This window comes from Narcine bancroftii, chromosome 10, assembly GCF_036971445.1.
Source record: "Narcine bancroftii isolate sNarBan1 chromosome 10, sNarBan1.hap1, whole genome shotgun sequence".
In the NCBI taxonomy this organism is placed as follows: Eukaryota; Metazoa; Chordata; class Chondrichthyes; order Torpediniformes; family Narcinidae; genus Narcine; species Narcine bancroftii.
The window spans coordinates 22,298,178-22,324,864 of NC_091478.1; the positions used below are offsets into that span (position 1 = coordinate 22,298,178).

The 26,687-nt window shown below is 45.2% G+C and overlaps 1 protein-coding gene and 1 long non-coding RNA gene across 12 annotated transcripts in view; one reads left to right on the forward strand and one right to left on the reverse strand.

The window, feature by feature from the left end:
- The window catches only part of LOC138744280 (uncharacterized), a 73,181-nt gene extending 61,727 nt beyond the window's left edge, over positions 1–11,454 (forward strand). The window contains exon 3 of the long non-coding RNA XR_011345422.1: positions 10,831–11,454. This is a non-coding gene — a long non-coding RNA (uncharacterized lncRNA). The remainder of the gene's footprint in view (positions 1–10,830) is intronic.
- Positions 1–26,687, reverse strand: part of LOC138744272 (semaphorin-4G-like) — a 151,868-nt gene that overhangs the window by 19,129 nt on the left and 106,052 nt on the right. For 8 of the 11 annotated variants that reach the window (XM_069900119.1, XM_069900111.1, XM_069900114.1 and 5 more), the window contains 6 exons: positions 23,011–23,155; positions 20,489–20,711; positions 18,138–18,253; positions 15,755–15,909; positions 6,684–6,745; positions 2,591–4,360 (listed from right to left, as the gene is read on the reverse strand). In XM_069900119.1, coding sequence (XP_069756220.1) covers positions 3,537–4,360; positions 6,684–6,745; positions 15,755–15,909; positions 18,138–18,253; positions 20,489–20,711; positions 23,011–23,155 — 1,525 coding nt within the window. In that variant the 3' untranslated portion in view covers positions 2,591–3,536. Of the gene's footprint in view, positions 1–2,590; positions 4,361–6,683; positions 6,746–15,754; positions 15,910–18,137; positions 18,254–20,488; positions 20,712–23,010; positions 23,156–26,687 lie in introns of those variants that run through there. The other 3 variants (XR_011345419.1, XR_011345420.1, XR_011345418.1) reach the window with 2 other exon arrangements.

Genomic DNA, 26,687 nt, shown 5'->3' on the forward strand with positions numbered 1-26,687 from the left:
ATGGCGAATCCTGAAGGATCTCTCCGATGTAGAGCGGGCCAGAATGGGAGCACCAGATGGTGTTCTGTTTTGGTCGTCAAGTTGGAGAGGGGATAGAGATTTACAAGGATGTACATGTTGTACCAACCTCTGTAAACCTAATCCTTCCCAACCTCACACCCATAACCCTCTATTTTCCTTACATCCATGTTCCTGTCTAAGTCTTTTGAATGTCCCTATTGTACCAGTGTCCACCATCATCCCCGCCAATGCACTCCAGGCACCCACCAATCTCTGTGTGGAAAAAAAACCTACCCCTGACATCTCCCCTAAACTTTCCTCCCCTCACCTTAACCAGATGTCCTCTGGTGTTTGCAACTGTCGCCCCAGGAAAAAGGTGCTGGCTGTCCACTCTATTAGAGACACTCACAACTTAACAATAACAGCATTGAGGGGCTGAGACCGAGGGGAAGTCCCTCAAACCACAGAGTGGTGGGGGAGGGGGGGAAGGAAGCGACAAAATTCCACAGTGATAGTAATGGTGTAAGTAGAAATTAATGTAAAATGTTCGTCCAAAATACGGCAGATGCTGGAAATCTGAAACAAAAACAAAATATTGCCCGACCTGCTGTGTGCTTCCAGTATTTTGTATTACTTATTTATAGTTAACCACGCATCACCAGGTGGAACTTTCAAATTAATCATTGTGTTCCAGATATTGTTTCATTGTTAGTGTTTTCCCTGTGTTTGGAATGCAAAATGGCACAGGAAAGGGTGGCATGGTTAGTGCAATGCTATTACGCCACAGACCCAGGTTCAAAACCCACTATGTCTGTAAGGAGTTTGTACGTTGCCCCCATGACTGCTTGGGTTTCCTCCGGGTGCTCCAGTTTCCTCCTACATTCCAAAGACATTCAGAGTCAAAAGGCTAATTAGTCACGTGGTGTATTTGGGCATCAGATGCTCATGGGCCGCAAGGTCCTGTTACTGTGATCTATCTCTACATTTAAAAAAAATGACATTGGGTCTCAGAAACAGAAGCACAAATGCACTATTTGCCCCGTCATTCAACAAGATCATGATTGATCTCTTCAGCATGAATTCCTACACATTCCCTGTATCGACTTCCAAAAAGCAAATCGAATATTACTCCTTTCTTGCCCTCTACCATCCTTGTGTTGAAACCTCCAGCCCAATGTTATGCAAAAAACAATCCGCTGGGGAAACTCAAAGGGTCAGGAAGGATCGCAGGAAAAAAAAGAGAGTATTCCATGTTTTGGGTCAGAACACTTCATCGCAATTCCAGAATCTGAAGTTTTTGCTGTTTCTCCAGTCTATATTCTTATTAACCAATCGTGTCACAGCACAAAATAAGTACCAAGGCAACCCTCGAGGCAAGTTGTTCAGAGGAAATTCAACTGAGGGAAAGTGAGGCTTTCAATGTATGAGGGGCTTCTCTGTTGCATGGGCTGAGGACATTTGGTGAATTGGAGACCAGGACAAACAGTCTGGGCTGAATGGCTACTTTCCCAGAACTACACTGACACGTTTTTAGGATTTTGTATATGATCATCATTTCGGGCAGATGATTCTGCTCCAGACTTATCTCTCTTTCTTTTCTTGTGCCTTTACCATCTCCTTTCCCCATCATTCTATTCCACACACCTGCCCCTTTATTGTTGATCCTCAATTTAAACCTCCTCTCTAACTTTTTGCAATGACGTTGTGTGGTTGATCTGCTGAGTACTTGCTGTGGTACAATGGCCCACTCAGTTCTCAGAACATCCATTTGCCCCCCTCCCCCCCCCCCCCCAATCTCTTCCTGTTTAACCTCCCATTTTGCTTGACTATTGTCCACTGTATTTCTGCACTCGGGTCACAGAAGCCCAGCAAGGCAGAGCTCCATACTTTATCATCGTGTTGGGCAATGACTTCTCTGGTTTTTGTAAAACACTTGTCCCCCCACCCTCTTCTTCCCTTCCCACCAGCTCTATCTCTCTCTCTCTCTCTCTTCCCTCTGTCTCCTTTCACAGGGCCAAATTCAAATCTCACCTCTCCTCTCATCATATTCAATTAGCATCATTTGTTGGTCTGGACACCTCCCTCTGCCATTCTTCAGACATCTTCCTGTTTTTGGATTAGACCTTGAAGAAGGGCTCAGGCCCAAAACGCCAGTTAAATATCTTTAACTGTTACGGATGCTGCAAGAATGGCTATGTGTTTCTGTGTGTTTTTAACTTACAATCACAGCGTCTGCAGACTTTCATCTTTCACTCTAAACACCAACCCACTGGCCTTCAGGGAAGGGAGCTCTGCACTTGTACCTCTCCCATCAGCTGTAAGTTGTGAGACTCTAGCCCTCACACTAATGTTCCCATCATGAGAGAGCAATTCCCATGTTCCCAGGATAAACTCTATCCCAAGGGCAAATGTTCATCTAGCCCATAACCCAATTGACCATGATCTTGTTCTCCACCCCACCTTACAAACCTCAACATCTACACCCAACTCCCCATTCCTACATGCCTTAGTCTGCCAAGACAATATGCCTCATCTATTGAGGCATCATTTATACCATTGATATAAAAGGTTATTTTAGACTATACAAATGGATTGTTAAATGATTGATTCAAATTTATTTCTCTGTACTTACAAGTTTCAGCAAAGCAACTTTCTTTCAACAGAGACAGTATTTCCTTTGGAGAATTCGATTCCACCACAATCTTCTCCTTTATAAAAGGCTTTAAGAAAGGTGCATCAAGGATGCATTACATTGCATTAAGCCAACACACATTAGTATTGGGCAATGGATTTGGGGGCAGGTTCTTTCATGCTGTTCTCTCTGGTGCAGAAGAGCACGGAATTTAACCGAGGTGCAAAGCACTTGCATCTTCTCCACATTTGGCGGGAAGCTGTGGTAACGCCAGTCAGGACAAGGAGACACCACACTCGCAACACGAGGGAGAAAGAAATTCATGTCCAAACCCCGGCACCCACCATACCGTAGGCAGGGGTATCGGTGGCTCTCGGCTCCTCGAGTTCACTTCTGCAGGCCACTAAAACATCCGCATTTATTTAGCGCCGGTGATGGATGAATCTCCTCCTGTTTTCCATGCAGATTCACAGATACAAAAATCTCCAATCTGTTTTATGGCATTTTGCACACCCTGGCCAAACAAAAATCACGAACAGTAACAAACCCAACATCAAACTCACCTTTGCCATTATCCTGCCGACTTGGAACTAACTGCCCTTTGAGAGAAATTTCTCCCTGGGTTACATAAGACATTCCGGTCCTCTGCTAGACACCTTCAGCCAAAGGCAAAGTCTCACTTTATTATCCTTTGCAGTGATAATGGTTCCATATAAAATCTCTTTTTCGATTGTTATCTAAACAAAGTTCAAGAGATATTTACAGGGTTTTTGGAAATATGCAAGTTTATTTCATTCTGAGAGTGATGGGGTAAAAGACAAGCTGAGGCTTTCCTTGAATACTGCATGAGGTAGATCATTTGGAGTTTCCGGCCAAGAGGTTGGGGCCATGCACCCTCCCCTCCTCACACCGAGCTCTCATCCAACTTCTCCACCAGCTGGGCATGTTTCCTCTTCTCCAGCATCTTGCTGAGTTCCTCCGTAAAGGAGTGGTAGTGGGGCGAGGTGGTCGCCATGTCACTGGCCTGCCGCAGGAGCACATAGCTGTTGCCGTTCATCTTCCTTAGGACATGGGGGAGGCCGGGCAGGCCATTGGCAGTGGTGCCGCCGGCCAGGTTGGGAGGCAGCGGGATGGGGGGCGGTGGGGGAGGAGGAGGGGGAGGCAGCTGGTCATCCGTTGCTCGTTGGGTGGCGGTCGTGGCTCCCTCCCCGGGGATGATCTTCAGGAAGCGTTCGGCGCCGTAGTGTCCTGCCTCACCTTCCTTGCCCACGCACGCACTCGACACATTCTGCAGCTCCAGCTGTGATGCCCCGAGACCGCCCACTTCATAACGGCCTCGGCTGGAGGGCGAGCAGAAAAGGTAGATGGACAAAGCAGCCAGGACAATGGAAATGGTTCCCAACACTACGATGATTATCAGGTAGACAAACTCCTGGCCCTTGGACACCCGGTGCTGATGGAAGTAGGTTATCGAGCCGTCCATCATGCTGATGTCGTACGAGGACACGCTGTAGCTCACTCCATTTTCCTGGGCGCGGCAGGTGTACGTCCCCCTGTCGGCGGCTGTGGCCTCCCTCACCACCAACCAGTGGCCCTCTTGCCAGTAGTGTGGCCCTCCACTGCTGGGGATTTCGGTCCCATTCACCTCCCATCGCACAATGGCTGTGTTTGAGCTTAGCTGGCACTGCAGGAAGATGTCCGACCCCACCTGAACACTCTTGCTCATGTCTGTGGGAGGGAAAGGAACACAATCAGCATGTCCTGACTTGGCAATGCTGGCAGGAAATTGGGAAGTGACTTGACCCAACCGTAGGACTCACAACATTTCTGGTCAAAGTTCAGATTTATTGTCCAAGTACATACAACCTTGAGATTCTTTTCCTGTGGGCAAGGCAGAATTTCTAATTACTGGTAACTGTAAACTGTACTCAAGAAGAAATATTTTTTGAATTCTAATTTTATTTTTTTACGTGGAAAGATTAAACAAGTTAGGACTAGAAAAATGAGGGAAGGTTTGATAGAGGTGTACAAAATAATGAGGGGTCGAGATAAATTCAAGGGCTTTTTCTACTGAGGTTAGATGAGATACATATCAGACGACTTGCGTTAAGGGTGGAAGGGGGGAAATGTGAGGAGGGATTTCTTCACACAGAGAATGGTGGGAGTGTGGAACAAGCTGAATGCAGGCTTAATGTGAACATTTAAGAAAAATTTAGACAGGTACATAGATGGTAAGGGAATGTTGAAATAGGGACTGGGTGTAGGTCAATGGGTCGAGCAAAATAATGGTTCAGGACAGACTGGAAGGGGCAAAGAGCATGTTTTCAGTGCTAATAATGGTTTATATTTAGTAAGAGAAGGTGTCGAGGAGCTGATATTTTGGAGTATAAATATACAAATCAACCTATTGAGACTCCGGTTAATAAAAAAAACCAAATAGATCTATTGAAAGGAACTGAATTTACGCAGATGTTGTACTGGATCTTGGTTAGACCACACTTGGAATATTTTGTGTAATTCATATTAATAAAAAACAGGATGTACTCAAAGATGCAAAATAGGTTAAGAAGAATTCTACAGATGCTGGGGTCCAGTGCAATACAGAAAAGAGCTGGAGAAACTTAGAAGGTACTGCAGCATCCATGGAAATTACATCTAGTCGATGCTTCGAGCCCGATCCTTTCTTCAGGCATACTCAGAAAAGGGCTCAGGCCTGAAACAGCGAATCCCTATTGCTTTCCATGGATGCTGCGTGACCTGTTGAGTTTATCCCGCACTCCTGTGCAGTGTAAAACAGGTTTACACAGTTAATGCCAGAAATGTGAGTTGATCAGAAGATGAACAGGCCCAAGGGAGCAATCTTAACAGGCTTTTGAGATTACCTCGCGGCGCGGTTAGCGTGATGCTATTACAGCACCAGCCACCCAGGCTTGAATCGGGGGCTGTCTGTCAGGAGTTTGTATGCTCTCCCTGAGTCTGCGTGGGTTTCCTACAGGTGCCCTGTTTTCCTGTCACTCTTCAAAAATATAAGGGGTTTTAGGTCCATTGGGTGTAATTGGGTGGCACGGGCACATGGGCCAGAAGGGCCTGTCACCGTGCTGATTTCTGAATGAACAATGAATCATAGACACTACCTTACTTTGTCTTTTCTCTTTTACTTGCACTAATTTTATTTATTTTGTAATGTGGTTTATATAAATGTTTGCACTGCCGCCAACAACGAATTTCGTGACGTTAAATTCTGATTTTGAATCAGCCCCTCACCATCAAGGCTGATTATCCTTTTCAACCCCATTCTCCTGCCCGAAACCTTTGATTCCCTTCCAAATCAAGAGCCTATCTTCCACTGTCTTATATATACTCAATGACAGCCTCCACAGCCGTCCATGGCAACAAATTCCACAGATTCACCACCCTCTGGGTAAAGATATTCCTCCTCGCCTCTAAACGTTCTAAAGGGATGTTTTTGTAGTATTCTGAGGCTGCGTCCTCTGGTCCCAGTCTCCCCCACCTCGCTCACGTCAGAGCGGAACTGCAGATGCTGGAATCTTGAGCGAGCTGTGTGGTCTTGAAGGGACCCAGCAGGTCAGGCAGCAGCCAGGGAGAGAAATGCACAGTCAGTGCTTCAGGCTGGCACCCTTTCCATCTCGCTCTCGGCCCCTGCTCAACGTACTCCTGGTTTCTCTTATGAGTGACCGTGGAGGGGTTTTCAGGTTGTCCCCTGGTTTCAGCCACACCTGGGCACACCCATGTCTGCGTGGGTTTCCTCCGAGTGCTCCTATCCTCCAAAAGCATACAGGTTTAGTAGGTTAATTGGGTGGCATGGCTTTCACAAACTAGAAGGGTCTTTTAACGAAATTAAAATTAAATTAATCTAGCGCTATGTTTCTCTCTGTCTGATCTTGGTTTCCCATTCAAAGGGTTGATGGTATATGGAATCCCTTCCTCTCGCAGCCCTTTCTCCCAGCTGAGCCTGCACCAGCAGTTCCCAGGGACCAATACCATCAAGCATACGGGATTATATGCGACATGAGAGCAAACAGCTACATACCATTCACTTTATTGTCGAAACATCCTTTGTTCCTCTCCATAATGCCTTGAATCAACTTCCCTCTACAACAGAGAAAAAAGACTTTGAGCAAAGAGCAGAATCTGGGAGGCCACCAACACCACCAACTTCAGAAGCACAGCAGCAGCTTTAGGGGCGCCATCGGCTCCTCTCACCTGGCAACCCCCTCATTCCCAAATCCCAGTGAAGGGGCACTCAGTACTGGAGGCTGATAGTAACCCAACTCAGAGATTATTGCCCTTCTGAGTTTGGTAATAAGTTTATTGTCATACACACAGTAATAGTGTACATCTCTGCTTAATTTTTAGCTGTTTCTACCCTTTCCAATTTTCCAATTCAAAATGATAGGTTCCCCTTCCCTGGGTCACATCGGACACTGGTTATCACTATAATCAGTGGGACTGAATGGATGGATGCACCTCCCGATAAATCACTAATAATCGCAACTCTTGATTGTGAAGCAAGGGTTAAACAAACAGACCCCGTTATACTCTGGGACCCTCTCCCAGTTTCATTTCCCCTTTATACAGATATACCCCGCTTTATGAATACTTCCCGCAAATTCACTTTTACAAAAAAAAACTGTTTTCGTTTTTACGAAAGGATTTTCACTTTTATGAAAAAGCGGCCAGTGGAGCTGTCACAGAGCGGCCAGCGGGGCAGTCAGTGCATGGCTGGCGTGGTGGTCAGTGCATGGCCGGTGGGGCGGTCAGTGTGTGGCCGGCAGGGTGGTCAGCGCATGGCCTGTGGGCCAGTGGGGCGGTCAGTGCATGGCTGGCGGGGTGGTCAAAACCCGCTGTTTTCCCGATTCTGGTAAGTGAATCTACACTATACATACATATTTCTGCTTTATATTGGCTGTGTATTTATCCTGCTTTTACTCTATAGGTTTTGTGTGTTATTTGGTATGATTTGGCGGAGTTTTTTTGGGTCTGAGAATGCTCAAAAAATGTTCCCATAGAAATCAATAATAATTGCTTCTTTGCTTTTCGCCATTTCGTCTTACAAAACCTTCTGTAGGAACGCTCTATCTCAATCCTGATAAAAGGTCCCGACCCAAAACGTTGAGGTTCCAGCCTCTGCAGCCTCTGGACTGTCAGACCTGCCTGTTCTCTAAACACCAATTTATGCAGCGCATGCTTGGGTCAATTCCCCCATTGCTGAGGCCAGTGGTAACTCTAGGTCTCCAACTTTACCCAATACAGATCCAAACAAGAATTGAGTATCTGCATTGCTCTGAAACGGACTCATCTGTCACCTGGAGCAGTAGAGAGGGAAGGGCAGTCACAGAGCATTGACCGGGTAACTGTGGCTCCCCATGACTGTTCCCATGCACCACCTCATCCAAACAAAACTATTCTGAGAGAGTAAACTTGGCAGCAACTGTAACCTAAACTTTATGATATCAGGCAAAGGTTATGGGGGAGTGCAGGCCAGACAGGCAGTTAAAGCTGAATCTTGTAAGGATGGGAGGAAGTTGCAGGACTAAGGGGTAACAAGCTTACACAAGAGAATTTTAAATTCATTAAAGATTGTAAAGGCAGAGTACTTCCCAATGAAACATTCTGGAATTTGAAACCACTATCAGCTTGCAGCTCCATATTTTTAAATCAGTTAATATTGACATTAAGGATCCTTGGGGAGGATGTGGAAGGGTTTAATTGCCTAATGGTGTCTGTCCTCTCTGAGGGCAGCAAAGTCTAGATTAACCTGAAGCCTTTATATACACGTATACATTTCAGAGAAAGGTTTTTTTTTACTTTGGATCTTCCTGGAACATGTTAAATAAGGGAACCACCCTGGCTTCTGTGTAAACAAGGAAGTTTACCAAACAACATTGTGGATAACAGAAAGTTCTCAAAACCTATTAATTCCTGCACTTTAGAACAGTACTTCTTCTGTCTCATATATAAATGATCAATCAACCTTGTGCCACAGAGAACCAAGAAGGTAATCTCAGCTAGAAATGCCTTGAATTCACATGAGGTCCAGGCATCAGTGGACAAGAGCTGCTAGAGGAACTCAGCAGGCGAGATAGTGTTAAAAACACACAGTAAAGGCTGGAGGAACGCAGCTGGCCTCGCAGAGGAGGTATAGATACATTACCAATGTTTCGGGTAAGCCCTTCTTCAAGCAAAAAGCAGACAGGCATCTCAATAAAGACTGAGAGAGAAAGGTGGAGGAATGGGAGGGGGAGGAGTAAAGTCCCACAAACAAAAGGGACCAATTGAGTATAAGGGGTGAGAACTGATTTTGGTCTGTGAAGGGAGACAGAGGGAAAATGGGGCGGGGGGGGGGGGGGAGAGAGAGAGAAAAACAGAACTGGAGGAAAGGCGACAGAGAGTTAAAGAAGTGGGCAGGATTTTAACAGAAACCAGAGGTTGGTGTAAATACCATCCGGTTGGAGGGCACCCAGATGGAAGGTAAGGTGTTGTTCCTCCAATTTGCGGATGGTCTTAGCCTGGCAGTGCGTGTGACTGCAGACAGACATACCAGCAAGGGAATGGCAGAAATGGTCAACTAGCATTTCAGGTCAAGAGCCTTGAAGGAACAAGAACATGGAGAGGCCACACATTCACACTCCAGCTCTTCCAACTAAGTCAAGGTTGGATTACGACCAAGCTCCTTTGGTGAACAAACATTTAACAACCCAGAGCTAAAAGGAGCATTTAACCCTGCACCAATTGCTGTTTGCAGAGGAGAGCTTTAGAGGTTCTTCTGAGTGTAGAATTGCTTCCCAACTTCTGTGGGGTTGGGTCAAAATGTAAGGTTCTTTAACTTTGCTCCTCTCCTCAGCTTCTGACTTGTAATGTGCTGAGTCTCTTTTCAGATTTTCCCTCTCAGAAAGTAATCAAGACAGAAGCCCCACTGATACCATAGACACCTGCATTCACTTCTGATATTCATGTCCTGACTTCAAGGAGGGGAGAGCATGCATGAGACAGGTGTCAAATTTACACCCCCTCCTTCTCTTGAAACGGTAAAAGCAAATAAATCCACAGAATTCGAAACAAAAGCAGAAATTGTTGAACGACGTCAGCTGACTGGAACCATTGAAAGGTTTCTTTCACAGATACTGCTTGATTGGCCAAGTTCTTCTGACATTTCAGTTTGTGACCATAATTCTGACTGCAGGAGCAAGACAGCTGACAGAAGCAACAAACAGGTGCTGGAGGAACTCAGCAGGTCAAGCAGTGGCGGCGGGAGAAGAACAGTCGACGTTTCAGGCTGGAACCCTTCACCAAGACTGAATGAGCAAATGTCATCCATTTCTCATCTCCCACCCTTTCTGCTCCGCCTGCTGAATTAAAATTTAAACTTAAAATTTAGACCTCCAGCCCTTTCAGCCCATGAGCCCGTGCCGCCCAACTACTCCCAATTGACCTAAAACCCCTGGTACATTTTTGAAGGTGGGAGGAAACCAGAACACCCGAAGGAAACCCACTCATGCATGGAGAGAAGGTACAAACACCTTACAGGCAGCACTGGATTCGAACCCCAGCAAATGCTGTAACAGCACTGCACTAACTGCTACATTAACCATGCCACCCAGTTCCTCCAGCAAATGGTTGATTCCTTACTATCAGCAATCTTTTGGCAACACGGTTGGTGCAGTGGTCAGCGCAACGCCTTTACAGTGCCAGCGATCGGGACCAGGATTTGAATCTCGCTCTGTCTGTAAGGAATTTGTCCATTCTCCCCGTGTCTGCATGGGTTTTCCCCAGGGGCTCCGGTTTCCTCCCACCATTCAAAACGTTCCAGGGATGTAGGCTAATTGGGTGTAAATTGGGCGGCACGGACTCGTGGGTCAAAATGGCCTGTTACCATGCTGTATGTCTAAATTTAAAAATTTTAGATTTAAATCAAAATTACAGTCCCATGTGTGTCTCTCAGATGATACTAAGCTTGCCAATTCTCCCAATTTAATCTCCCGTTGACTTTAATATCCCTGGTGGAGATTCATAGTAAGGGATAACTCGAGAAACTTAAACAAGAAAGTCTGCAGATGCTGGGCTTGAATGCAATACATATAACTGCAGGAGTAACCTAGCAGGTCTCCAATACGTTTGTGTATCATAACAAGTCCTGTTTTTATTGCTCAGTCTCTCTTGGTTGTCTCTGTTTCCAGAAACCACAAATTTGATGCATTTGACTTTCCACCCAAGGATGGCAAGAGGCAGAGAGTCGAGCTCCATGAATGTGTGTGCACTCCAAATGTGCTCATCTGTGATGTAATCCTAACTCTCTTCTTCAACTAGAGAGTGGTAAAAATGTGCAGCCTGATCCAGCTAGGTGGGGGTCCACATATCATAAGACCTTTTCTGGAGCCCACACTGAGGCAACTGTGAAGAAGACACATGGAATGCTCCTTTCTAAGAAGTCTCAGGAGATTTGGCATGTCATCAACTCAAACTTCTGCAGGTGTACTCGGAAAGTCTAGCAATTGGTTGTGCTTGGGAATTGGAGTACCTTGGATGCAGAGGTCTACTGAAGGCAACCAATCAAGGGCTCCGACCTCCCCATCCATTACAGACATCTATGTGAGATCCTGCCTTGATGAGGTAGCCAAATCATCAAGGACCTCCATCACCCTGGTTGGTGCTACCCTTCAGGCAGAAGACCTGCACTGCCAGGTTCACAATTTATTTTTCCCCAACGTCTATCAGACTCTTGAATGTCCACTTACTACCCTAACTATAAACTATTCCTGCATCTCAAAAAGACTGGTCTGCACCATTAAAAGTACTTTATTTCTCACTAACTGTAAGTGAATATTTATTATCCATCTTTTATATTATCTCTTACTGAAATGGGGTCATTCAATGCACATGTTTGGCAGCAGGAAGTAAAAAATTTGGTGCATATGTATACCATATATACTCGTGTAATTGATGAGTTTTGAGAATCAATTTTTCAGGTCAAATTTGGGGACAGGATCAATTATTACATGGGCCATACTTTTGCAGTAAGTACCTGCATCATTCAAGGCGTCAGGAGCTCAAATGGTTGGGACTGGGTGGCAAGTCCGCATTTGTGGCATCAGGAGCTTGGATGGGCAGGTGGCCAGGTTCTAGGAGAGAGTCTGTGGCCAGAGCGTCGAGAGGTCGGGTGAGTGAGTGGCCGAGGTGAGGGTTCACAGTCGGTGCCTCAGATGGGGAGGTGCTGGGGAAAGGATCCATGGTCGAAGCAACAGGAGCTCAGATGGGTGGGCAGCCAAGAGTTCACAGTTAGGGAATCAGGAACTCAGATGGGCAGGCAGTCATGGCCAAAAATAAGGTGGGGGGGGGGGGTGAAATCAACTTCTACACAGATTTTGGGGCCAAAAAAATGGGTTGACTTTTACAGGGAATCAACTATTACACAAGTATATGCAGTACACATTGTAGTTGCATGTGTAACAATAAACTCATCGAGAAAGAAGAATGGAGAACAGAGGTAGCTTTAAAAGGAAGAGGCGTACGTTCATGAAGGAGAAAGGGTTAGAAGGATTGATTGTCTTGCTGGCACCTTTCAGAGGGCAGCTAACAGTCAATATATCACCCTGGGCCTGGAGTCAGATACAACTTCTTTCCTCAAAGGGTCTGCCAAACATCAAAAGGGAACTGGATGAATTCTTGAAGGATGGGGAGTTGTAGGGTTGTAGGAAAAAAATGGGTTAGTTCTATTTCCTGGAGGTCTCGTGTAACTTGAAAACGTCATGGTTTCATATCTTTCTTTTTAATTAAATCGTTCTATATTCAATTTTAATTCATTGGTGGAATCTGAAATGAGGTCTCAGTGTCTCAGGATTGTTAGTCTAGTAACCTGATTCCTGTGCCACTGACCTGGGCTCTTTGTTAAGTTCCAAGGTTGCACAGTTGATTATCATCAGGAGTCTGTTTAAATAGAAACTCAGTTGCCAAACAAGAAATTCTTGTAGAACAACTTCTCCTTGCACTCCAGCTTGTCAACACAGTGAGGTTCTGTTGATTGATTGTGGCACAATAGCTGAGTGTTACCGCAACACAATACAGAGCTGTTTGTTATTATTTCCGTCAGTGCTAACCTGTGGAACAGAGGTGAGTGCCATGTGGTGGAGAAACTCAGCAGGTCACGCAACATCAATGGGAGCAGCACGTTTACCACAGCAGTCAGCACAACGCTGTTACAGTGACCGGGACTGGGGTTCAAATCTGGCGCTGTCTGTCAGGAGTTCGTACGTTCTCCCCGTGCCTGCGTGGGTTCCCTCCAGGTGCTCCAGTTTCCTTCCACCCTTCAAAAACGTACTGGAGATGTAGGTGAATTGAGTGTAATTGGATGGCACGGGCTCGTGGGCTGAAAGGGCCTGTTACCCTGCTATATTTAATTTTGTTTAATTTTGGGAACTAAAAAGTAACTTACATTTTAGGGTGAAAATCCAATCCAAAAACAAATCATCGTATCCAATTAACAACTTTTGTTTGTCTGAACTCCTCCCCCTTCCACCTCTCTCTCTCTCTCTCTCTCTCTTTATTGAGACGCCTGCCTGCTTTTTTGAAGAAGGACTTAGGCCTGAATCGCCGGTAATATATCTTTTCCTCCTATGGACGCTGCGAGACCAACTGAGCTCCTCCAGAATTTACTGTGTTTTTAACCTACGCTTCAGGTCTGGGCCCTTCTTTGGGATTAAGAAAGAAACAGGCAGGTGGGGAGAGGGAGAGAGGAGGGAGGAAGGGGGAAGGAGGAGCAGCACCTTCCACCTTACAGCAGAGAAGGTGGAAGAAGATGAGAAGTGATAAGGGGGAGAGGAGTAAGAAGGGGTGCACGTGGCTGCGTCTAGGTGATCACATGGTCGTAGAGCTTGAGAGCAGTGGGGAGAATGGAAGCGGAGCAGCAAAAAATAATTTGTTCTGATTGTGATTTCTACCCAGTAGCATACACATCTGGGAGGCTCATTCACAGGTCAGGATCAAGAGAAGTTGGTCTAGGCTCAAGGGCATTTTGTTTTCAATGGCCATCAGACTCTTGAATCACCCCTTTCAATGTAAAATACTCTTGACACCATAAAAAAGGACTGCCCATACTAATATAATGCCACTTGCACTATTTTTTATGTATCTCTATTTTGTATGTAATCTCTCTTTTTAATTGAATTTAATGTATTCGATTGGAGCAGTTTTTGGAGTCAGTCCATATGTGCATCGCGCAAAGTGTATGGCAATAAAGTGTGGCACAGTTCGCGGTGCAGTTAGCGCAATGCTTTTGCAGCACCAACGACCCATGTTCGAATCCGGTGCAGTCTCTAAGGAGTTTGGTTGTTCTCTCTGTGTCTTTGGGGGGGGGGGTTTCTTCGGGGCACTACCGTTTCCTCCCACCCTTCAAAAGCATACAGGGGTTGTAGTTTAAATGGTGTATTTGGGGAGCACAGCTTTGTGGTCCAGGTGGGCTAGTTCCGTGATGCATCAAGATTTTGGTTCATACCCCGAATAATGAAAGAAAAGAAGCAATCCGTCCCAGCAGGTAAAGGACGAAGAATATGAAATGGGGAATGTGGTGCAGACGACATGTTTTTGTCCCTACCTGTTTTTATTTAATATCCAAGGTCTTGTTGCTTCGAAGAGGATCATTTTCATTTTAGGTGGTTTTTGTATGTCTGTATCTATGTCTGTATATTTTGGTTTTGTATAATTTAAGGGCTAGAGAGGGGAGTGTGTAAGGACTTTGTAAATCATACTACACAGAAAGAGAATGTAAAATTCAGTTTAGTGGATTTTCATGAGTCTTTGAAAGATCAAAAGTAAAATATTCCAAAAATAATTTTGGTTCATAACCTGTCTGGCTCTCTCTCGTATTATTGCATTAAAACTACAGATTGCAAAAAAAATTAAATGTTTATTTATCTCTGCATTTCTGAATAATGCACCACAAATCCTGCAAGATTGATTGCAGATCAGAAAGAAAATGGTGGAAATGCCTTGTGGATGAGGCAACAACTTGGAAGAGAGAAGTCAAATTAATGGCTGAGACCTTCCGCCAAAACCCGTTCTGACCTGAAAAAGTGTTTATCTCTCTTCAGCTGCTTCCTGAACAGGAAAGTATTTCTGTCTTTTTTCCGCTCCTGAACAGATGGAGAACCATCTGTGAAAACCTTTCCCATTTCTGTCACTGGTCTGGTTTGTAAGTTACACTAGATCTCAGGGAAATGGCAATACCCAGTTCCTTCCCTGAAAAGTACAACTTTTCCCCTTTCAAGAATTTATGCTATTCCCTTTTGAATTCTTTGTTGCTTATTGTCACGTGCACTGAGATGCAGTGGAAAGCTTTGTTGTGCGGGTTATCCAGGGAAGTCAACTCATACTTAAGTACAGCAGGCCTTACAATAATAAAAGGGCAGCACAGTTAGCGTGACGCTATTACAGCGCCAGTGACCTGCTGAAGGTGAGATCGATGACATTTAAGATCAGTGATCCAGATCTCTACAGAAAGTCCAAATCTAGCGCTGTTTGCCAAGTGTTTGTGCATCCTACTCATGACTTGTGTGGGTTTTCTCTGGATGCTCTGGTTTCCTCCCACCCTCCAAAAACATATGGGAGTTGATAGGTTCAATGATTGAAATCGGATGGCATGGGTTTCAATGGCTGGAATCTGCTTCAACTCTGTTGGAAATAGATAGATAAAGTGTGATGGTACAATAAGTCAGAGGGCAGGGAACAGTGTTACTGGATCAAGTGCAGGATATCGAAGAAAATACAGTTAAAACTGTGCAGGGGTATCCTCCTTTACTAATCAGGGGTCTGATGTGTCTGATAACAGCAGGAAAGAAACTATCTTTGAATTTGGAGGTTTGTGTTCTCCGGACTGAAGTGAGAGTGTGACCAGTGTGGGATATGTTGGCAGATCTCTGCACATCTGAAACTGTTCCTTCCAGCCTCAAAGCAAATGTGTTTTAAATCCAGAAAAAGCCCATTTTTAATTTTTGTCCTTTTCTCCATTTACAAAGAGATACTTGGAGCCCTGCACTTCAACCCCAGCACTGATCGTCGACTAATTAAGAGAGACCACCTTTCTTTGTAACATAAGGCAGCTGAGAGTACCTCTTCTTTTCCATCTGAATCGTCCGGCAAACAAGGCCATCCCATAAGCAGTAGGGATCTCGAGCCAGGACGCAATCCCAACAGCTACTGTAACTTTGACAGCTTGAGAGGGGAAGCTGAATCACCCTGCTCCGCGATCCCACGAACAGCATCCCCTGTAATTAAAGTAGGCACACCTTGCAAAATCAACTCATTTTCTCAAGCAGAGCATGCTCTACCTAGTTTAATTTCCTAACGTTCATCACAAGGCATGCAGCACACTGGAGACAAGAGACTGTGGATGGCAGAATCTGGAGTTAAAAGTAGATGAAAAAACTCAGCAGGTCAGGCAACACCTGGGGGTGAGAGTGTTGTTTCCTCAGTCTGGATGCAGGATTTCAACCCAAGACATTGACTTGCTCCCCTTGCCTCCAGAGATTCTGTCTGATCCACTGAGATCTTCCAGAACCGTGTTCTTTGTGCAAATTCAGCCAGCACGGTTGGCATAGCGGTTAGCGCAATGCCTTTACAGTGCCAGTGATCGGGTCTGGATCGGGGTTCGAGTCCCACACTGTCTGTAAGCAGTTTGTTCGTTCTCCCCATGTCTGTGTATGTTTTCTCCAGGAGCTCCGGTTTCCTCCCACCCTTCAAAACCTACCGGGGGTGGGGGGGGGGGGGAGTTATCGGTTAATGGGGTATAAATTGAGTGGCATGGGCACATGTGCTGAAATGGCCTGTTACCGTGCTGAATGTTTAAATTTAAATTTAAACATGTCAGGTTTGGCACTTGGCCTTTTCTTTCCATTTGACTGGGTTTAAACAACAAAAGGGCAGTTCAGATGGATAAGGTGAGGAAGGCATTGATTAGCCAGACACAGAAGATAAGAGCAGCGAGGTTACGGTGCCCTGGTCAGGCGACAGGTGCAGTTCCAGTCGCTACACTACAGGAAGGACATGATTGCACTGGATTCACCAGGGCATTGGTTGAGCTATCAGGAGAGACTGGATATGCTGGCTTTGCTTTCCTGGTCAGAGAGGAAATGATAGAGATGTACAAAGTTGTGAGGAATATGGCTTGGATATTTCATAATCTCTTCTCCGTAGCAGGTGTTTGAAAGTAGGTTTCAGTTAAGGGGTGAGAATTATTGAGAGTAGATGACACAAAGATTGGAGGTGCCATGGACAGCGAAGAAAGTTTTCTAAGCTTACAGAGGGATCTGGACCAGCTGGAAACATGGACTGCAAAATGGTAGATGGAATTTAATGCAGACGAGTGTGAGGTGTTGCATTTTGGAAGGACATACATGGTAAATGTTATGGCACTGATGAGTCCAACTGAAGATAGGGATCTGGGAATACAGATACATAATTCCCTGAAAGAAGCGTCACAGGTAGATAAGGTTGTAAAGAGAGCTTTTGGCATATTTATAAATCAAAGTATCGAGCATAGGAGTTGGGATGTTGTGATAAAGTTGTATAAGACATTGGTGAGGCCAAATTTGGAGTATTGTGTGCAGTTTTGGTCACCTAACTACAGGAAATATATCAATAAGATTGAAAGAGTGCAGAGAAAATTCACGAGGATGTTGCCAGGACTTGAGGAACAGGGAAAAATTAAACAGGTTAGGACTTTATTCCCCGGAGCGCAGAAGAATGAGGGGAGATTTGATAGAGGTATTTAAAATTATGAGGGGTATAGACAGAGTAAATGCAAATACCAGCAGACATTTTCCGCTGAGAGTAAGTGAGATATAAATCAGGGCATGGATTAAGGGAGAGGTTTAGGGGGAACATTAGGGGGAAATTCATGTGGGAGTGTGGAATGAGCTGCCAGCTGAAGTGGTGAATACGGGCTCAATTTTAACATTTAAGAAAAATTTGGACAGGTGATGGGAGGGATATGGACTGAGTCCAGGTCAATGGGACTAGGCAGGATAATAATTCAGCACAGACTAGAAGGGCCTATTCTATGGTTTAAAGGTGGCACGGTCGATGTAGCGGTTAGTGCAATGCCTTTACAGCGCCAGCGATCGGGACCGGACAGAGTTTGAATCCCACGCTGTCTGTAACGAGTTTGTACATTCTCCCCGTGCCTGCATGGGTTTTCTCCCTGTCGAACCAGCCTCCACCACCACCTGTGGAAGCATTTTTTTCTATCCACAGTGTGGTTAGGGATCAGAAAAGCACTGACCGCGGGAGTGGTGGAGGGAGGTACTGCCACAGTGTTAATGAAGAATCTAGCAGAGCACCTGAATCACCAAGGCAAAGATGACTATAGACCACAGGCTGGTAAACTGAATCAGTGTTCATAGCTACGTGATGGTCAGCATGGAGATGCTGGGCCAATTAATGGAGCCTGCCCAAGTCAACAGAGTCTTGCACAGTTAATATAGCATGGCCCTACCTGTTCTCTGGCTAACACCAGACTCTCCACGGGCTCTGGATCCTTGAAGACCTGGATCTCCTCAATGGCATGTGCGCTGGCCCCAGTGATCACTACTTTGTGAATCCAACCGTTTGCTTTAAAACAAGAGATATCAGTCACATCAGGTACATCCGCTGACAACTCTCCCAGCCAAGTAATAACCTTGTGACAAATATACAGTAAAGCAGACAGAGTAACAATCTGTTCACTGCAGACTGATCCTGAATAATCTGACAGGAAAGCAGAGTTGTTCCCTTTCTCTGGTTAGATAAATTAATTCCTTGCCACAAGATTACGAAGAGGATTTACGAGGATGTTGCTAGGACTCAGGGACCTGAGGTATATGGGAGAGGATGAAAGGGCTGGGCTTTATTCCCAGAAGCGCAGGAAACTGAGGGGTGATCTCAGAGGTTTTGTACGAGAGGAATAGATCAGGTGAATGCAGAGTCAGTTGCCTGGAATAGGAGAAATCAGTAACATTTAAAGTAACCAATGTAGAAAATTTGCCTGACCCGCAGGGAAAAGAATCTCATGGTTATATGTGATGTCATGCACGTTTTCTTTGGCTTGGCTTCGCGGACGAAGATTTATGGAGGGGGTAAAAAAGTCCACGTCAGCTGCAGGCTCGTTTGTGGCTGACCAGTCCGATGCGGGACAGGCAGACACGATTGCAGCGGTTGCAAGGGAAAATTGGTTGGTTGGGGTTGGGTGTTGGGTTTTTCCTCCTTTGCCTTTTGTCAGTGAGGTGGGCTCTGCGGTCTTCTTCAAAGGAGGCTGCTGCCCGCCAAACTGTGAGGCGCCAAGATGCACGGTTTGAGGCGTTATCAGCCCACTGGCGGTGGTCAATGTGGCAGGCACCAAGAGATTTCTTTAGGCAGTCCTTGTACCTTTTCTTTGGTGCACCTCTGTGCACGTACTCTGACAATAAACCTGAACTTTGAATCAGTAACCAGAGGATATGGGTTTAAGGTGAGGGGGGGGGGAGAGATTTAACAGGAACCTGAGGGTTAACATTTTTACACAGAGAGTGGTGGGTGCCTGAGGAGGTTGTTGAAGCAGATTCAGGTGTCAGATTTATTGTCAGAGTACATACATGAAATCACATACAACCCTGAGATTCCTTTTTCCTGCAGGCACGGCAGAGTTACCACTAATTGGTAGTGTAAAAAATAAACTGTTCACAGTGTAAAGATGTAAACAAATAAAAGAAATGTAAATAGATAACAAATGTAAACAATGTGACAATACAGAGAGAACAAAAGAAGATTAATAAAGTGCACAAGGAAGAGTCCTTAAATGAGTCCCTGACTGAGGTTATTGTTGAGGAGTCTGATGGTGGAAGGGGTAGCCGCTGTTCCTGTACCTGGTTGGTGCGAGTCTTGTACCTGGTTGGTTGCCCCTATACCTCTTTCCTGATGGCAGCAGCGAAAACAGAGCGTGTGCTGGGTGGTGTGCATCTTTGATGATGGCTGCTGCTCTCCGACGGCAGCGTTCCCTGTAAATATACTCAATGGAGGGGAGGGATTTGCCTGTACTATTGCAATATTTTTTTTTTTTTTTTTTTTAATTTTTTTATTTTTCACACCATAAATCACATTAGCCATGATATACACTATTTCTTTTCACACATATACAGTGTACTATTGCAATATTTAAGAAAAAATTGGATGGATACATGGATTGGATGGGTTTAGAGGGATATAGGCCAAACGCAGGCAGGTGGGACTAGTGTGCGAGGGCAAGAGCCAAAAGGCCTGTTTCCTCATTCTATGATTATGAGAAGATTTAATGGAGTGCTTTTTGTTTAAGAGTAAGTTCACAGGATGCAGACATCACTGACTCACGTAACAGTTAGTGTTTAGCTCCGAACTAAAGAGGAAATGGTGGATCACATATCAAACACTGGATTCTCCCTCTCCCCCATCGACGTGATCTACTGGGATCGTTGACTGAAGAGGACATGTAAAATCATTGAGGACCCCTTCCCCCCAGCACACAGCATCTCTCAACTGCTCCCGTCGGGAAAGAGATACAGGAGGATCAGAGCCAGCACCACCAGGCTGAGGAATAGCTTCTTCCCACGGGCAGTGAGAATGGTGAACAGCCAGAGGAACTGCTCACACTAACCAACTGAGATTCCCATCTGTGCAAAACAATATTTATTTATTTGTATAAATGAATACTCGTCCTGAGTATGTATTGTTTGTCTGTACGTGTTTTACAGCGAGAACCGGAGAACGCCGTTTCGTCAGGTTGTACTTGTGCAATCAGATGAGAATAAACCTGACTTGACTGAGTTATGAAGTGAGACTGACTCCTGTGACACCAACCTGTTCCAATGAACATGACGGGATATTGTCTGTCATCCAGTGCTGTGACCATGTCCACTACAATCTTTGTGTAGTTCACGTGCTTCTTCGTAAAGAGTGGCCGGCCTCCCACAGGTCTGACCTCTTGATTCATCAGCAGATGCTTCTTCACAAAGTCCAGAACATCGTCCGGCAGGTCACGTGACGTCCTGATGCCTGCCTTCCTGAATTCATCTGTAATGCACTGTCACACAGAGCAGAACTCGGGTCAACAGATAGTTCCAACATCGACTTGTCCAATTTCTGGTGACCGCACCAGCACACCCCACCCCACCCCCCATGACCTGTTGAGTTCCTCCAGCATTTTTGTACACTGCACTAGACAGCATCTACAGATTCCTTGTTTACCTTCAGTAAAGGACTGTGAGTTATCTGTTCACATCTCTTTCTCCCTTCCTCCTCACACTGCCAGCCTACTCTGTTTAATGATTCCTCACAAGGAACAATACAAAAGGCTTGCATTTACACCTCACCTCCTGGGACAGTCCAGAGCACTCCACAGGCAACCAGTGATGTTTGAAATATGAATGTGGTCAAAACTCAGCAGCTAATCTGAACACAGGAGCGTCCCATCTCCACAATGAAGTAACAGGCTGCACCATCTATGTACAAAGTGTTAGAGGTTGCAGGCCTCTGTTTGAATATATCAAGGGAGTGCTCCTCAAGTTCTGGCACTCCTGATCTTCGGTCACCCAGAGAAGGGGAGGGGTTGGGTCACTCCTGGACAAGCTGGCCACTCAAGGGTCCAGGAAACAAACAGGCGAGGGTTCTGGAGTTTCATCTCTGGGGAAGGAAGGAGGATGCTGTATCCATGAGTACGATGGAGGATTTCAGGGACCGGTGGGCGCCACAGGGCTCGAGTGTGTTCTGGATAGTTGTATTTTAATTTGAACATGTAAATAGTGTGCAACTGAACTATTGTGCAAACGTGATTTCTTGTTATCACTGACTCAACCACCTTTGATAAAGGGGAAAAAAAGAGATAATAAGCAAATAGTTATCTGTTTTAGTTAGTTAATTGTGGCTTAGACGGAGGGATAACATCTTTGCTTTTCTAATGTGCTGTCTCACCTTGTTTATCATTGATAAACAAACTGGGGGCATTTTCACATTTATGGGACCATGCTTCATAATGTTATTTACTGAATGACTGGGATGTAGTTGTTAGTGGCAGGGCGGCATTGGTTTTCTTTGTTTATTTACAGCATGGTAGAGTCCAATTCTGGCCATTGAAACCTGCACTGCCCAATTATACCCAAATTAACCTGCAACCCTGTGTGTTTTTGAAGGATGGGAGGAAATCCACTCAGACACGGGGAGAACGTACAAACTCCTTACAGACAGTGTGGGATTCGAACCTGGATCACTGGTGCTAAGGTGGTACTGAGCTGTTTTCTTGAACTGTTATCCTTCTACTGAAGGGTCCCCATCGGGTTTAGAATCAGCGACACTCTCTCTCCAAGTCAGGATGGTGTGTGACTTGCAGGGGAAGTTACTGCTGGTGGTTTCATACTCGCCTGCTTCCCTTGTCCTTGGTGGTACGGACGAAAGGTCAGGGCAAGTCATTGCTGTGCATTTTGTAGAATGGGGGTTGTCAACGATTTTTTTAAAACTCACATTCCACCTTAAGTATTCCCTATGTCCTCCGTGCTCTGTGATTAGGAAGGGATTGCTTAAGGTGGTATGCCACCGAAGATTCTCGTAAACTTCTACAGGTGTACCGTGGAGAGCATTCTGGCCAGTTGCATCACTGCCTGGTTTGGAGGTGCCAACTCTGTTAACTTGGCCTGCAACATCACAGGCACCAGACTTCACTCCATCGAGGATATCTACATGAGGTGGTGTCTCAAAAAAGCAGCCTCTGTCCTCAAAGACCCCCACCACCCAAGTCATTCCCTCTTCACTCTGGTACCATTGGGAAAAAGGGAGAGGAGCCTAAAGGTGAGCACTCAGTGGCACAAGGACAGCTTCTTCCCCACTGCCATTAGATTCCTGAATGATCGATGAACCAAAAACACTGCCTTACTTTTCGTGCATTATTACTTTAATTTTTTTATAGTGTTGTTGTAAGATGGTTCATAATGCGTTTGCACTGTGACACTGCCACAAAATACCACATTTCATGATTTGTTCATAACAATAAATACTGATTCTGAAAGAAATAATTTGAAAACCACTGTTTTAATCGTACCTAATTGACTTGTTATGAGCACGGTTTCATAGCTCCAAAAGAAATGGGCCAATGATAATTTTTCTCAAGCAAAATATTTCAGTAACAATTGGGACTCGAGCAGTTTACCACCTTAAGCAATCCCTTACCAATCACAGAGCACCTATGCCTTAACGAATATTAAGGTGGAATGTGAGTTTTTTAAAAAAAGGTTTCCCACCCTGTTGTACGTGATGCCCACTACAGACACCAATTTGCCACAGGTCAAAACAAGGACCTACAATGGTCACGCTAACCTATCAGATGGTCTTACCGATCCTGGGCGTGGCTCTGGAATTCTATCCATGTATTTTGACCACCGGCATGGAGAATCCTGAGATTCCTTGTATGGCCCTTCGAATGCCTTACGGATGTCCATGATGTTATACTGACAAACAGCAGATATCTGTACGTTTTTCCTTTGCAATCGGGAAGAAGGAGGCAAACATTAGTGAAATCAGATAGGCAATGAACTCACATTGTTTGTCAGATAACAAGCTACCTCAATGCTTAAGATGATGTTTGACCTTGCTCTTTGCAATACTGCTGTGAAGAAGTTTGCCTACTTCAATCCATGGGATTTCAAGTCTGCAAACAATCTCAACATCAATCTGTTTATTCCCCAAGGGACAACTCTAAAGTCACTGGTCTTCAGGATTGCCTGCAATGGAAGATAAATCTCCAGGGTTGGAGATTAAACATTGGGGCATCATTGAATGCACAATGAGTACATAAGCAAAAATAGTTTCTTCTATTTCCTTTACCTTTAAGGCTTTAGTTAAAAAAAACAAAGAGTCAAAAATTAGTTTCTCTGACAGATAGAGGACAGAAGAGTGGCGTACTTCACAAAGGAAGGGCTTCTGAGATTCATTCAATCACTGATCAGAACTACGATTACAAGATCAGAGAGTTCGTTCCCTGTTTAGAGAATCCATCCAGGATAAAAACTTGGGTCAGGGAGTCAGCTCAAGGTGATTTAATCTAGGGTCAGGGAATACATCCAGACATTTCAGGAGATAGGTAAAACCAGAATGATTATATCCCAGGTCAGGGAGACTGTAAATATATCCCAGGCCAGGGAGGCAGAAGAGTGATTAGATCCCTGGTCAGGGTGTCAGTAATTAGTTCACATGTCAGGGAGTCGTGATTAGATCCCAGATCAAGGAAGCAGTGATTAGATCCCAGGTCAGGGAGGCAGTGATTAATATCTGGGGAGAGAGAAACAGACCATGGAGAATATATAGAATCTCATAGAGTCATCGATTTGTACCTTTGTCCCACTGCAGCTATGCTGACTATATTTTGATTTTTTTTAAATTTGGACTGTTAAAAATACACCATAGTTTCAGGGCTTTTCAGCCTTGGGCCCATGCTGTACCCCAATCAACCAACAACCCTTGAATATTTCGGAAGGTGAAAGGAAACTGGAGCACCCGGAGGAAACCCATATGGGGAGAACATACAAACTCCTTGCAGACAGCTCTGAATTTGAACCCAGGTCGCTGGCACTGTAAGAGCACTGCATTAATTGCTATGCTAACCACCCCCCCCCCCCCCCAATAATGTCAACATCAAATTCCTGGGAGTCCATATATCAGAAGGCCTCTCCTGAAGTCAGTACATTGAGGTACACTAATGCCTCTACTTTCTAAATGGTCTCAGAGATTTATCATGTCATCAAATACTCTATCAAACCGCTAAGGAGCACTGTGGATAGGATATTCACTGGTTATATCAAAGCCTGGTTGGGAGTTCCACTGTCCAAGATCGCAGATGGCTGCAGAAGGTAGTAGTCATGTCCACTGCAGGTTTGACTTCCCATCCACTGAGATAGCTATGAAGTCTCTTTGTGCTCCTCCCTTCGAGCAGAAGGTACAGAAGGCTCAAGACCAACACCTCCAGATTCAAGAACAGCTTCTTTCCAACAGCGATCAGGCCCTTGTGTCTCTCCAGTCTACACTAATCATAAAATATTCCTGGACCACGTAAAAGACTGTCTACACTATTGTAATGCGATCTCCCCGTGGCCACCCATTTCAATTCCCCATCCCATTCCCCTGCTAACATGTCTGTCCATGGTCTCATGCACTGCCAGACTGAGACCATCCACAATTGGAAGAACAACACCTCATCTTCCGACTGGGCACCCTCCAACTGGATGGCATTAACATCGATCTTCTTCCTCATGTCTCCTTTCTTCTCTCTCTCTCTCTCTCTCTCTCTCTCACATCCCTTTTCCCACTGTCTCCTTTCACAGAGCCAAAATCAATTCTCACCTCTCCTCTTATCGTACCTATACTCCTCCCCCTTTCATTCTTCTCCCTTTCTTACCCCAACCTTTAATTCTGCCTGTTTTCTCACTCAGGCCCGAAACATCAGTTATATATTCTATGGACGTTGCGAGCAGCCAGCATTTCTGTGTTCTGAAACCTCTTTTTACTTGCACTGTGATAAATGTGAATATTTATTATCTATCTTTTATATTTATTATCTCTTTTTGATTTAGGTGTACACTATTGTCATTTTTTAAAAATGAAGCACCTCTCTGACTGTAGCCAAGTAAGAATTTCAATGTCCATTATCATTATCACATTTGCCTGCATTAACTCCATGTCTCTCTCTGCCCTGATCATTCAACCACCTGAACAGATACCTTTTAAGATCCTGCTGTTCCTATCTTCCACTCCTCCTCTGGCAGTTCATTTCAGTGTGTGAAATATTTGCCTCTCAGGACCACCCCCCCCATTAAAATTTAAAGTGTGCCTTCTAGTTTAGACCCCCCCGCCATGGTAGACAGGCGCAGGCCCCTCTTAAATCTGCATGCTTCTTATCATGTCCTCTCAATCTCCTGAGCTCTACGAAACACAAATATAGCCTCTCCATCCTCTCCTTAGCCCTGAAATCCAGACAACGCCCTTGCAAGTCTTTTCCACGCCCCTGATTAACTAAACCTATCCTTCCACGTGACCACCAGAACTGCACACACCATCAGCGCTGAACTACGCCAATTCTTCCAACAGTTCATCATCAACAGTGCAGCGTGCCAGGCTCTCTGCCCCAATTCCAATAACTTACCACAGGAGTACGATTGTGACCATCGTTGGGTGGTACGGAGGCTACAGGAGCTCCAACCGCAAAACCCTACAGAGGATTGTAAGAACTGCCCGAGTCTCCTTCCAACCTATTCGTAACATTTACTGGCAGCATTCTATTCAGAGGGCCTGAAGCATCCTACCGTCCATTCTAGGACTTCTGACATTCTTCCCCAGGAGGAGAGGCAGGACTAGGACTGCCAGAATGGTTAACAAGGATGTCCGTGGATGCTGGGGTCAAGCGCAATGCACAAACGTGCTAGAGAGACTGGTCATGCAGCATCCATGGGAAGTAAAGGGTGACCAGCATTTCAGGCCTGAGACCTTCATCGGGAATAAGCAAAAACAGGCAGGGGGAAGAGAAAAGGGAAAGATGATGAGCACAGTTTAACAGACAATAGGTGGATGCAGGTGGAAGGGTTGAAGCAGAAAAGTGGAAAGCAGGTAGGTGGAAAGGATTGAGAGGGAAGGGAAGCTGGAGGAAAGGAGACAGAGGGATAAGAGAGAGATGTGGGTGGGGTTAGCGAGCTACCCTTACGTTTGTATACTGCTTCCAGAATATGTAACAGCTTTTTCCCTCATGCTGGAAGATTAATGTGGTTTCTTTGATGTATATTTTATGACTTTGAATGGTAACTCATTATCTTTGAAGTATTTTGATTAACTTGTGGTAATATGTGGCTTGGCGCAATATATTGTGATTGCACCGTGGTCGGGAGAAACGTGTTCCCCTTGGTTGGGCGGCATGATTGGCTTAGCGGCTAGGGCAAAACTTTTACCGCACCTGTGATCGGGACCTAGATTCGAATCCCGCTCTGTCTGTAAGGAGTTCATATGTTCTCCCCATGTCTGCCTGGGA